The 11,722-nt window shown below is 40.0% G+C and overlaps 1 protein-coding gene and 1 pseudogene across 1 annotated transcript; one reads left to right on the top strand and one right to left on the bottom strand.

The window, feature by feature from the left end:
- Window positions 1-1,625: 1,625 nt before the first annotated feature.
- LOC143892141 (APO protein 4, mitochondrial pseudogene) lies at window positions 1,626-6,220 on the bottom strand (annotated as a pseudogene).
- Window positions 6,221-7,179: 959 nt separating this feature from the next.
- LOC143892944 (polyubiquitin) lies at window positions 7,180-8,680 on the top strand. The gene is made up of 2 exons (XM_077397866.1): window positions 7,180-7,315; window positions 7,578-8,680. The coding sequence occupies exon 2, from the start codon at window positions 7,578-7,580 to the stop codon at window positions 8,493-8,495; it is 918 nt and encodes a 305-aa protein (XP_077253981.1). The 5' UTR covers window positions 7,180-7,315; the 3' UTR covers window positions 8,496-8,680.
- Window positions 8,681-11,722: the final 3,042 nt, after the last annotated feature.

Raw genomic sequence — 11,722 nt, 5'->3', positions numbered from 1 at the left:
CGTTAGCAGACCTTCTAACATAGATCAACTCAATATCTGATTTCGCCAATATATCTTCCATTTTGTCAAAAGATCCAAAAACCTCCAAGGCGGAGCCACCCCACCCCTCAGCCACCGGATAACATTAAACGAGTCCCCTTCAACAATTACACTCTTCAGACAGTCCCTACTCACCTTTTTTATGCCATTGAAAGCCGCTTGGACTTCCGCCTCCGTAGCGTCAGTCACACCTAAAGGGCCCCAAAAAGTCCAAAGAACCTGGCCGGCATCATCACAACATAAACCTCCCACCCCGGCTGGACCAGGATTCCCAAAGCAAGCACCATCAAAGTTTATTTTTAATACTCCTTGAGGCGGTGGTTCATGATCAAGCTGCTGCAGCTGTCATGGCAGCGTTTCTTGGATTTTAAGTAGAAAACCAGGTTTTAGAAATCTTTCCCATATCAAGAGATTTACAAAACTTGGTTTTCTTACGTAAAATCCAAGAAATACTTCCAGGACAGCGGCATCGGCTTGATCATAAACCCTCTTTTACACTGTTTTCAAACAAAAAACCTGGACTCTAAAATCTGCGTATCCAAACGGCCCCTTAGTCTCTAGCAACATACCCACTAGCTGTAACTTCCCTGTTGAGAAGACTTGGAGCAGGATTCAACAGACTGGGAAGCTCTCCAAGCAAAGAAACCAAAACCATGCAAGAAAAGCTTTATTATGACCTTTTAAGTGCGCGTTAAACCATTCACTTTCATCATACAGAAATACTTGGTCATGGCAGCGTTTCTAAAACCAATTTATTTATTACCAAGGCGGTGGTTCATGATCAAGCTGCTGCAGCTGTCATGGCAGCGTTTCTTGGATTTTAAGTAGAAAACCAGGTTTTAGAAATCTTTCCCATATCAAGAGATTTACAAAACTTGGTTTTCTTACGTAAAATCCAAGAAATACTTCCAGGACAGCGGCATCGGCTTGATCATAAACCCTCTTTTACACTGTTTTCAAACAAAAAACCTGGACTCTAAAATCTGCGTATCCAAACGGCCCCTTAGTCTCTAGCAACATACCCACTAGCTGTAACTTCCCTGTTGAGAAGACTCGGAGCAGGATTCAACAGACTGGGAAGCTCTCCAAGCAAAGAAACCAAAACCATGCAAGAAAAGCTTTATTATGACCTTTTAAGTGCGCGTTAAACCATTCACTTTCATCATACAGAAATACTTGGTCATGGCAGCGTTTCTAAAACCAATTTATTTATTACCAAGGCGGTGGTTCATGATCAAGCTGCTGCAGCTGTCATGGCAGCGTTTCTTGGATTTTAAGTAGAAAACCAGGTTTTAGAAATCTTTCCCATATCAAGAGATTTACAAAACTTGGTTTTCTTACGTAAAATCCAAGAAATACTTCCAGGACAGCGGCATCGGCTTGATCATAAACCCTCTTTTACACTGTTTTCAAACAAAAAACCTGGACTCTAAAATCTGCGTATCCAAACGGCCCCTTAGTCTCTAGCAACATACCCACTAGCTGTAACTTCCCTGTTGAGAAGACTCGGAGCAGGATTCAACAGACTGGGAAGCTCTCCAAGCAAAGAAACCAAAACCATGCAAGAAAAGCTTTATTATGACCTTTTAAGTGCGCGTTAAACCATTCACTTTCATCATACAGAAATACTTGGTTGGCACAATTACACCGTGCACACAGCTCCACCACAGCTGGAGTGTGCCCATAAAACCCCCGCCCACTATCCAAGAGTACTAGAGGATCCTGAGGCCGCCGGTGCCACACAAACTTCGGGAATCGGGGGCACCAAATCGTTCACTTCCACCTTCTTCCATAAATGACACCCCCTCCAACTCTTATATTTACAAACACCACAAAGACGAGCCTTGTGTCCGGCCAGCCCCACATGAACTTCTGAACAATACTGACAGACCTTTGCTGGATAAACCAGCAACGACTTTTGCACTCCCATTCTCACCCTCTCCCATGCTGCCAAAGTTATTTCTGCCACATACTTGAGCTCATCCGGCAACAAAGATATACCAGCATTGCTATTCTGTAATGACTCTGAGACCTGACCTCTGGCTATAGGTGTATAGACTTTCATTAGGGATCTCAGCTCCACTTGATAACATAGTTCTAGGATCGCAGGGACACGATCAAAATCAAATTTTTGGTCGTGTTTTATGACATCTTGGAACATGTTGTGAAGGTGGAAGGACTCGACCGGGACAATGATATCATTCAAGCTACCATCCATCCTCCCGTGGAGCTGATTTTTGGTGATTCGCTTATAACCATGGCAAGTGCGTATACAATGGCCTGTTTCACCTATGTGTCCTTCAGGACAAAACCTGAAAAGATAGTTCATGATCTAAAATAATCATAAAACAATTTTTTTTTCTAATAGAATTGAAAGCATACCAAGACAGACCAGTAATCTAGTATTGAGAATTTATGCGAAGTAAAAGTAAAATCGCTACAATTTATTTATTTCAAGGCAAATTATCAAAATCCACTTTTTATCTATAATGTTTTGGCTAAGAAACGTACACCTGCGATTTTTGCAATGCAATGCCGCTGAACAAGTTCACCAAACTTACTAAAACAACTACCCCTGGAAAAGTATTTTTCGTCAAAAAGGTTCAATCATCGCCCTGGGAACTAGGAAGTTCATACCCATGAAATATATATATGGCAGCGGAGAAAGCAGAACAGGTGGATTCTAGCATCTCAAGTATGGTAGGAGGAGAGGAGAAAGATAACAAGGAAAAAAGATTCCTCACATCTTTGTCCTTTAATTAGATGCATTCTAGCATCTCAAGTATGGTGCATCAAGTGATCCCAGAGAAAGCTCGCAATTATGAATTCCTTTCAGGAGTTGTGATGCCAAAGAGAAGAGCCACTAACACCAAGTCGGATGGGATCTAGCGAGTAGAGCAAACAGTGGTTATGATTAACTAGAAACTAGATTGACTCATGCAACTTGTATTGAGTGGAGCGAATCCGAGGAATAGAGAACATAATATTAGAGAGATCAGTGACGTTATGAGATCTGACGCTGACCCTTGTATTGTAGTGGGGATCTCGTTCAATATCGTGACAATGGAATGGATGAAACATTGAAGCGTTCCATTCCTTTCAGGAGTTCATAAATTATTCTTGATATCAACTTCTACAAGATCGTCGAAAAAAACCCTGTGCTTATTGGATGTTTCAAGATGATTTTATGAGGAGAAAGAAGCTCCTACCACTCATGTCTGTATGATAAGAAGAGCTCCTTTTTTGCTGGTGCAATTCCCTGTTTAAACAAGGTATGAAAATGAATTTGTGAGATCTTCGTTTTGTTTAGGAAATCCAACACCAAAAATCACATATATTACAGCAGAGATTCATCTAAAATCCGGCTTCTAAATATACGGTTTTGAAGGTGATGAGAACCCAAGTTGTTGCTCCTTTCACAACTTAGTTCAGCTTCCAGGTTTGCACTAAACTCAGGTCCCTACAAGAAACAGAAACTCCACTAGTTATGGTTGCTATTCAATAGAATGAAGTCTCCTTCAAGATTGAATCGATCAACAGAAAGAAGTCTAATAGTATTCCATAGTGTGGTATATAAATCCCAGGAAAAATGCAAATCTAACAAAAACGAATCACACACACGCGGACAATTAGATTGGAATCCGATTGCAAGCAAGGTCCAAAAAGAACAGGATCTTGACGGAACATGAATTTCTCAATGCCCCAATGATGGAATTCGATCACTTCCAATACACAGCCGAAAGGACCAGGGATTGTACACACTGCACAATCCATGTTCTCAAGAATATACAACATCTTCAAGAGTTGAGATATAAACCCGAATTCAATGTGAAAGAAATATTGGTCAAGCATGCTCACGTTCTTACTTCCTTCCCTAATTTTAACACTTCAATACAAAATCCTCAAACCATAATTTCCTTTAACAACTCTACTATAACAAAATAAACAAAACAGCAAACTAATGGTATATAATGTGATAACCACCTAATTAAATCCAAGGGTCCACTAATCACAATCCTTGAACTCTAATAATCTACAGTCCTTGCCCGGATTTAGAGATATGGCACCATTCAAAACTTAACTTAGCATCCCATGTATTGAGATTTCTCTATTCATTTTCTGAATGAGATTTATATGGTTTCCCCTAAGTTTATCTTTCATTCTCCTCAAATAGAAAATGTGATATTCTACTTTCATATTTCGCTTATCATGCATAAGAATTTCCTAGTTAATAAATCAAAACAGTTGTTGGATTGAAGGTTGATGTCACTTTGACTTACTTGCATGCCTTGATTGGAATAACATTGAGAAGAGCTGAAACACCTTCAATAAGAACCTCACTAGCATTAAGAACATCATACGCAACAGGAAGTCAGGAACCATCCTCCTCACCGGATAGTCCTTAACCCTCTTCTTTATTGTTTTAAGAATCATTGGCCGAAGTTTATTCCAATCTACTTGCGAACTGTAGATTCTAGAGTACGTGAGACAACTATTAATATTCTTCCAAAGATGAATATTACTTGCCACAAAAATTACTTGCGAAGTTTAGATGATAGAGACTAATTACTTGCCACAGAAATTCTTTGCCAATCGTCGTCTACTCTTGATTAGTTTTCTACTCAGATCTCCGGTGGCTGAAATGGGTAGGGAAGAAATGGCTTTCTACTCTTGATGGAAAGAGACGAGCCCCAATCAGTCATTAAAAAACACAGATCGAAATCTCGACTTGATGAACGAAATCGATAAGATAGGCTGCACGTGTGGTGAATTGTGAAGAATGAGGACATTTCCTTGGCCTCTAAAATAGTCTAGTACTTGCAAAATAATAAGATCGTCTCTTTGACTGCTATTGGGATTTAGGGAAATTTTTATTGGAAATTTTTTTTCCATAGAAAATAAATTTTCTAGCAATTGGTAACCTCTTTTTTCAGAGTGTTTTTCCAAAATAAAAAATTTCATGGTTTAGAACTCCGCCGTGGGAAGAGCCGCTTCTTCCAACCAAGACTTTGAGACACATATAAAGATGGAGCAGAGAACTAGACGCTGAAATATTTTCCATGAATATTTATTTCTCCCTTGATCAAGCACCTAGGATTTCCAGTCCTTTGTGAGATTTTTGAATGAATTCACGACTTAAATGTGAAGAACGAGAAGATTTTCTTGGCCTCTAAAAATTAAAGCACAACGAAAAGGGCTTCCCTCACAAAATAACGGAATCGGCAAGGTAATAAAATTTTTGTATAGGAAATTTCCTTCTGTAGAAAACGGATTTTCTAGCATTTAGTTAACTCTTTTTGTATATAAATTTTTTTTAAAATAAAAAAAAATTATCGCTTTCAAGTAAAATTGTAAACCTATGCCCTAGAAATTTATTTTCCATGTGTATTTACTTTTCCTCGAAAAGTTTCCATAATTTTCTTTTTCATCCAAACATGCCCACTATTTAGAAGTTAATGGTAAGGGTGCAACTTGGGTCGGGCTCAACCCGAACCTGGCAGGTTCAACCCGTCTTTGGCTCGTGGGTTGGAAAAGCCAACTCGATTTAATTTTAGGTTGTGTTAGGGTTGAGGCTTTCGCAACCTGACCTGACTCACTTTGAACCCGTCCGCCCTCTAATTTTATCTTAATTTTCTTTGGGTTATGCTTTTTTTCATGTATTATTTTTGTTTGGCCCTAGGTGAACCCAACCCAACCCGACTCACCCCACCCCAATTTCGTGTTAGATGGGTTTGGTTAGGGTTGGTCGGGTTAGGGTTGACCATCCTCAATCTGATTCTAGGGTTGGTCGGGTTAGGGCTGAGGGAATATTATCTCATGTTGGGTTAGGGTTGGTGAGACCAAAGTTGCACCCTAGAGGCCTTGAAATCTTTGCGGAAAGCTTGAATGGGGCTAAACCTGGCAAATGCGACCCGTGCCCGCGAGTCGACCCAACCCACCCACAAATTTGCGGGTACGTGTGGGGTTTTTAATGACCCCTCAAAACCGATCCACAGGTGACCCAACCAGCAAAAACACGGGTCGGGTCAACCCGCAGGCACCCGCGGGTTTTTTGGATTTTTTTAATGTTTTTTATTTTAATAGAGAAAATGAGTGTAAGCAACTAAGCATGCCTTTTTTTTGACGTTTGAGAATACCCTTGAATACCTCCACACCTAAAACGAGCTCTTCTTCTTTCCATTTGTATTATTTTCCCCAAAAATCTCCAAGAACCCATTTTTTCCTCAAATTCCTTCCGCAAATGGCCGAATCTGGCCAAAGACCCCAAATCCCTTGTCACCTCTCAAGAAATATCATATTTACAACCTGATTTACCATAAAAGAAAACCTAAAATCCCCTTTGATTGATACGTCCTAATGTCTTTTTTTTCCTTCTCTATAAAAACCGACCTAAGCAATCCTCCAGGGACATCAAATGGATGGTTTGGATCATCCCATGGTGTAGTATGTACCGTCAATTTTGAAAATTAGGGGGTGAATTCATGCATAGAAAACACTATTTTAGAAAAAAATTGTGGGTCAACCCAGGGTCGACCCAACCCACCCGCACTGGTACGGGTCGCCGGTTGCTGACCCGTAGGACTGCGGGTCATTTTGACCCGCAGCCCGCAGGTTGACCCGACCTACCCGTTTGCCAGGTCTAAATGGGGCGTGTGGAAAAAAAAAGGTATACCGATTGTCTTTTCATGGGCCCGCCTTTGGTCTATTTAGACCGTCCATATAATAGTTCTTAGGGTGAATCTCAAACAGCCCAAAGATCACGTCCGTTAGAAAATCCTTAAATCAATCCGATGTCAGAGAATACGAAGTGGATGACCAAAACCTCGGCTATTGTATGAAAATTTTGAACAAGAGAGATGGGATCCAATGTGTGATAGTAGGTCTATTCATTCCTCCGTTCATGTTAATGGGCCCTATACCGATGAATGGATCGATGTCGATTTTAAGAGTACGAGGTAAAATCTTGACCGTACATTTCCTTTTTTTTTTTTAAATTTCTTTGACGCGCACTTACCATAAAAAAGTAAAAGAAAACCCATCATAATTGCCACGATGATTTACTATTATTCGGTGTTTGCCAGCTCATATTTAACACGTGTCGTTCAATGATTGGTTCGAATTTCTTTCTTTGTTTCAGCCTCTGCGTAATCAAGTAGGTTTCCGCGACTATAAATAAAGGGGTTGAGATTCTCTGGCTTCCCGCTTCATTCAATTGTTTTTTCTCTTGCAGAAGAAGAAAAGCTCCCATCTCTCTCTCTTTTTTCCCACAGTCAAGGTAATTCTTTGAATATCCTGGCGATTTGCTTTTAGGGTTTTATTTGCTTCTGTGTAACGCGATTTACATCATCCGATCGATCCTTTTTTTTTTTTTTTGGTCTTTTAAATCTCATCATTTGTTCCACTTTGATTATTGATGTTTCTAACTTTACTTTCGTTATGAAGAAATCAACTGATTATTTTGGATCTACGAGAAGATGTGATCTGCTTGCCCTTATTTGATCTGCTTGCCATTATTTTGAATTTTATTGTGGTTGCAGATGCAGATTTTCGTCAAAACCCTAACAGGCAAAACCATAACTCTCGAGGTCGAGAGTTCCGACACGATCGACAACGTTAAAGCGAAGATCCAAGACAAAGAGGGCATCCCCCCAGATCAGCAGCGTCTGATCTTCGCAGGCAAGCAACTCGAGGACGGCCGTACCCTCGCCGACTATAACATCCAGAAGGAATCCACCCTCCATCTCGTCCTCCGTCTCAGGGGAGGGATGCAGATTTTCGTCAAAACCCTAACAGGCAAGACCATCACTCTCGAGGTCGAGAGCTCCGACACGATCGACAATGTTAAGGCCAAAATCCAGGACAAGGAAGGAATCCCTCCAGATCAGCAGCGTCTCATCTTTGCAGGAAAGCAACTCGAAGATGGCCGAACTTTAGCCGATTACAATATTCAAAAAGAGTCCACACTCCATCTCGTGCTCCGATTGAGGGGTGGAATGCAGATTTTCGTTAAAACCCTAACTGGCAAGACTATTACACTTGAGGTTGAGAGTTCTGACACAATTGATAATGTGAAGGCAAAGATTCAAGATAAGGAAGGGATCCCTCCTGATCAGCAAAGGTTGATCTTTGCTGGGAAGCAACTTGAGGATGGAAGGACGCTTGCGGATTATAACATTCAGAAGGAGTCGACTCTACATCTAGTGCTTCGTTTGCGTGGAGGGATGCAGATTTTCGTGAAGACTTTGACGGGTAAGACGATTACTCTAGAGGTGGAGAGTTCTGATACAATTGACAATGTGAAGGCTAAAATACAGGACAAGGAGGGGATCCCTCCAGATCAGCAGCGCCTCATCTTCGCTGGTAAGCAGCTTGAGGATGGGCGTACCCTTGCAGATTATAACATACAGAAGGAATCAACTCTTCACCTTGTCCTCCGTCTCCGTGGTGGTTTCTGAGTCTTTCTTTTTATATCATCAGTTGTGTTTGGTCTGGGTGCGGGTTCTTAATAGTGAATCCATGGCTTGTTTGTCTTTCTTTCTTTTTTCTTTGTAGGAATTGTAGCTTCTTTTTTAATGCTCTAAGAATCTGTTCTGGGTTATTGATTTTCCATTTTTCTTTCAATAAATCGTCTTCTTTAGTATTTTTATGACTAATGGGTTTTTCATTTAAGTTGGTTATATAGGCTATAGTTCTGATTAAAATCATTGCATTAATACCCTTAAGTGGAGGTTTCAAAATGTAGTGCAATGTTGGTAACCTGGTGTGTTGATGTAGGGCAAATGGCCGAAAAAAATTCTTATCTGACCTAGATCTTTAAGTATGAGATCAAATCTACGATTCACAAGAAATGTGCAGGAATTCTAAGGAAAATGAGCTATTTGTAAGGAATTAGGGGCTGCCTTTCTGATCAGATCTAAAATCTTATTTCCCAACAAATTACGAACTGAAAATGAGATCTATGGACGAAAACTAGCAATTAAAATAGAAATTCATACGTTCTACCAATACTAAAGAAGATAATGCAGAGAAAATGGATAGAATTTCCAAAAAAAGAAATGGAAAGTTACAGCTCTTCAAGTGATCTTGCACTTGACAAGATTTACTCACCGTGAAGGTGCCGGGCCTTGCACTCGACAAGACGATCCGAAGAGGAAATGCACATCATGCAAATCTCTAACGAATGAAACCTCCATCTCCTCTCGGAACACCTCCAAGCCCCTCTACAAACTCCAAAATCTCCAAAAATTACATTTTCAAAAGCTATCTAAAACTCTACCCAAGCCCCTATTTATAGACAAATCAGCCCCTTTAAGTGTCCCACAAATTAGTGATTCACACACTTATACATATGCCAAGCTCACACATTTTCACTTGTAAATACAAAATTAAACACATCCACCGTCACCAAACCACATCACAACTTACATGTCCAATCCAAAATATAGGTTCTTCATCTCTAAGCCATGCTAGCCAAATCTCGGCCCTTGATCAACGATCATGCCAAATCAAGGCTTGACCCGATCTACATTAACCCCCCCTCTTAAAAAGAGCTTGCCCTCAAGCTCGAACCTTCCTTAACATAAGGGAGTAAGGGAAATTTCCCCCCGCTCTGCATCTGTCCAAAATTGTGTAACTTCCTCACTCATGTGTTTGAATCTCCAAATGTTGATGGTTAGAGCCAACCCTAATTGCAGATGAGCCATTTTCTCTGCCACATTAAATCTCACACACTTGACAGAGCCCAGCAGTTTGTAGCCATATGATTTTCTCAAACTCGCATTTTTTATATTGGAGTAGCAGCATTTTGATCAGACCCTTTTGAACCAATATCATGAGAACTGAGCATAATATCCTGTCTCCATAACCACTGATGGATTCCCCAAAATTCAGCACCTGCCCTTGGTCGGTCTTCTCTTGTTTTCGAATGACCGGCCACAACAAAATTAGAAATATGTGAGCTCAACAACTGTAGCAAAACTCCACTTGCAGACAAATTTCAGAAAGTTAACGTTGTACCATCAGACTCCTCAAATATTGAAGTCTCAGTAAAAAGCTCTAGCACTTCTGAGAATTTGTGGAAGGAGGTATGTCAAGTGAAATCAGTGAAGTCACCCTGTTGCCCAACATTTGCTGCAGAACATGGATTTCTCTGCCTCTTCATCTTAAGATCGCTGTCAACATATTGTTAGGACAAAATATTATCTTTGAAACAATAAGATGTAATGGAGTGCAACTATTGCTTGAAACTGATTTGAGCATGACAATTGTGCCAAGTCTGATCAAATCAATGGAAGTTCTTGGTCACTTTGCAAGCATTCAATGGTTGGGTGGACAAGAGAAACTATATGAAAGAGTTTCCTAAAACTGAGATTCTGTCAACCAATACATCAGCCAAATACCATCAATTATAAGAGCCTGAATGGAATTTTCAACTGACTAGCAGACCCGTGAATGATGGAATTAACCTCTGGACAGCTAGTTTTATAGCCAAAAAACCACACTTCCATACACGACTAAGCTCCTTCAAGTACCTCTATACATTAGTAGCTCAAACTCCCTCTTGCACATGCCGTTTCTGATCTTTCTGGTCTAAACAACATCATCAAAAGTCTTTTCTTTAAATCAACTTAAAACCGCATCATCAATGAATTTTGAGTCTCTGGAATTGAAACAGACTTCAATTGTAAATGTCTTGATATGGCTCTTCTTATAGCAGAAACTCAAAGCTGAGAATTAGCTGGAATATGAAGCAGATAGGATGCTGTCCTTCACCCAAGCCTAAACCAAACACTAGGCATGCAAAACTTGATGAGCTGATACAGAACTGAGCACAACTTCCAGTTGCGATTGTGATTTGAACAAAGAAATATCACCGAGAGGTGGTCTTTAACCCAAATTTAGAATATTGGACTGAAACTAAGACACTTGCAATGAATTCAATATCACTTTGTCAAAGACTTCTGCTTATGTTAAGAACTGAGTTATTTGTGTCATTCATCAACAAGCTTCCATTGGATACTAATAGCGATTGCATGCACTGAGTATGTGAGTGTGATTCCAAATCAAACAGACCACTGCTGTAATTCCAATGAAAGAGGGAAATTTCCAATGCCAAAATGTTAAAGCATATAAATCCAACCTCTAAAATTATCCAAAGCAATAGGGTGAAATATTATCTTGGAAAAAAAATCCACCGATGGATGACAAGTTCTGTACATATAAGATCAGAGAAGAGAGCTAAGGCATGACTATTGAAAGTACTTCTATTTAAAGAACGGAACTTCCACCTTTTGGTTTATGGTTCATCCAAACCATGCAAAATTCCAAATAGCCTTCACAAGACTTTTAACAAGCACTTGGTAGGCAGCTTCAAACTTTGAGTTTATAAATCCAAACAACACATAATCTGACCCATATCGATCTTGCAGGAAGATTATCCCAAAAATTTAAGAGGCAAAGCAATTTGGAAATCATCACCTCATTGTCAAGCTAAGAGATCATTTTTTTCTGTAGCTATCCATGTAATTGTGATAAGATATGCTCGGCTTCTTCAGTGAGAGGATGCCATTGACACATTCCATCAAACACCTTAGCTAGTACAACATTTGCACTATGGAATTTCCTCACCCAGATGTACAGCCATTGGCAGAATCAAACCCTTCTAATTTTTTGAAAACATTAG

The sequence above is a fragment of the Tasmannia lanceolata genome, unplaced genomic scaffold, assembly GCF_043159265.1.
Source record: "Tasmannia lanceolata isolate RefF3 unplaced genomic scaffold, GAP_Taslan_0.1 ptg000015l, whole genome shotgun sequence".
NCBI classification, from domain to species: Eukaryota; Viridiplantae; Streptophyta; class Magnoliopsida; order Canellales; family Winteraceae; genus Tasmannia; species Tasmannia lanceolata.
This window is presented reverse-complemented; position numbering and strand designations above follow the sequence as displayed.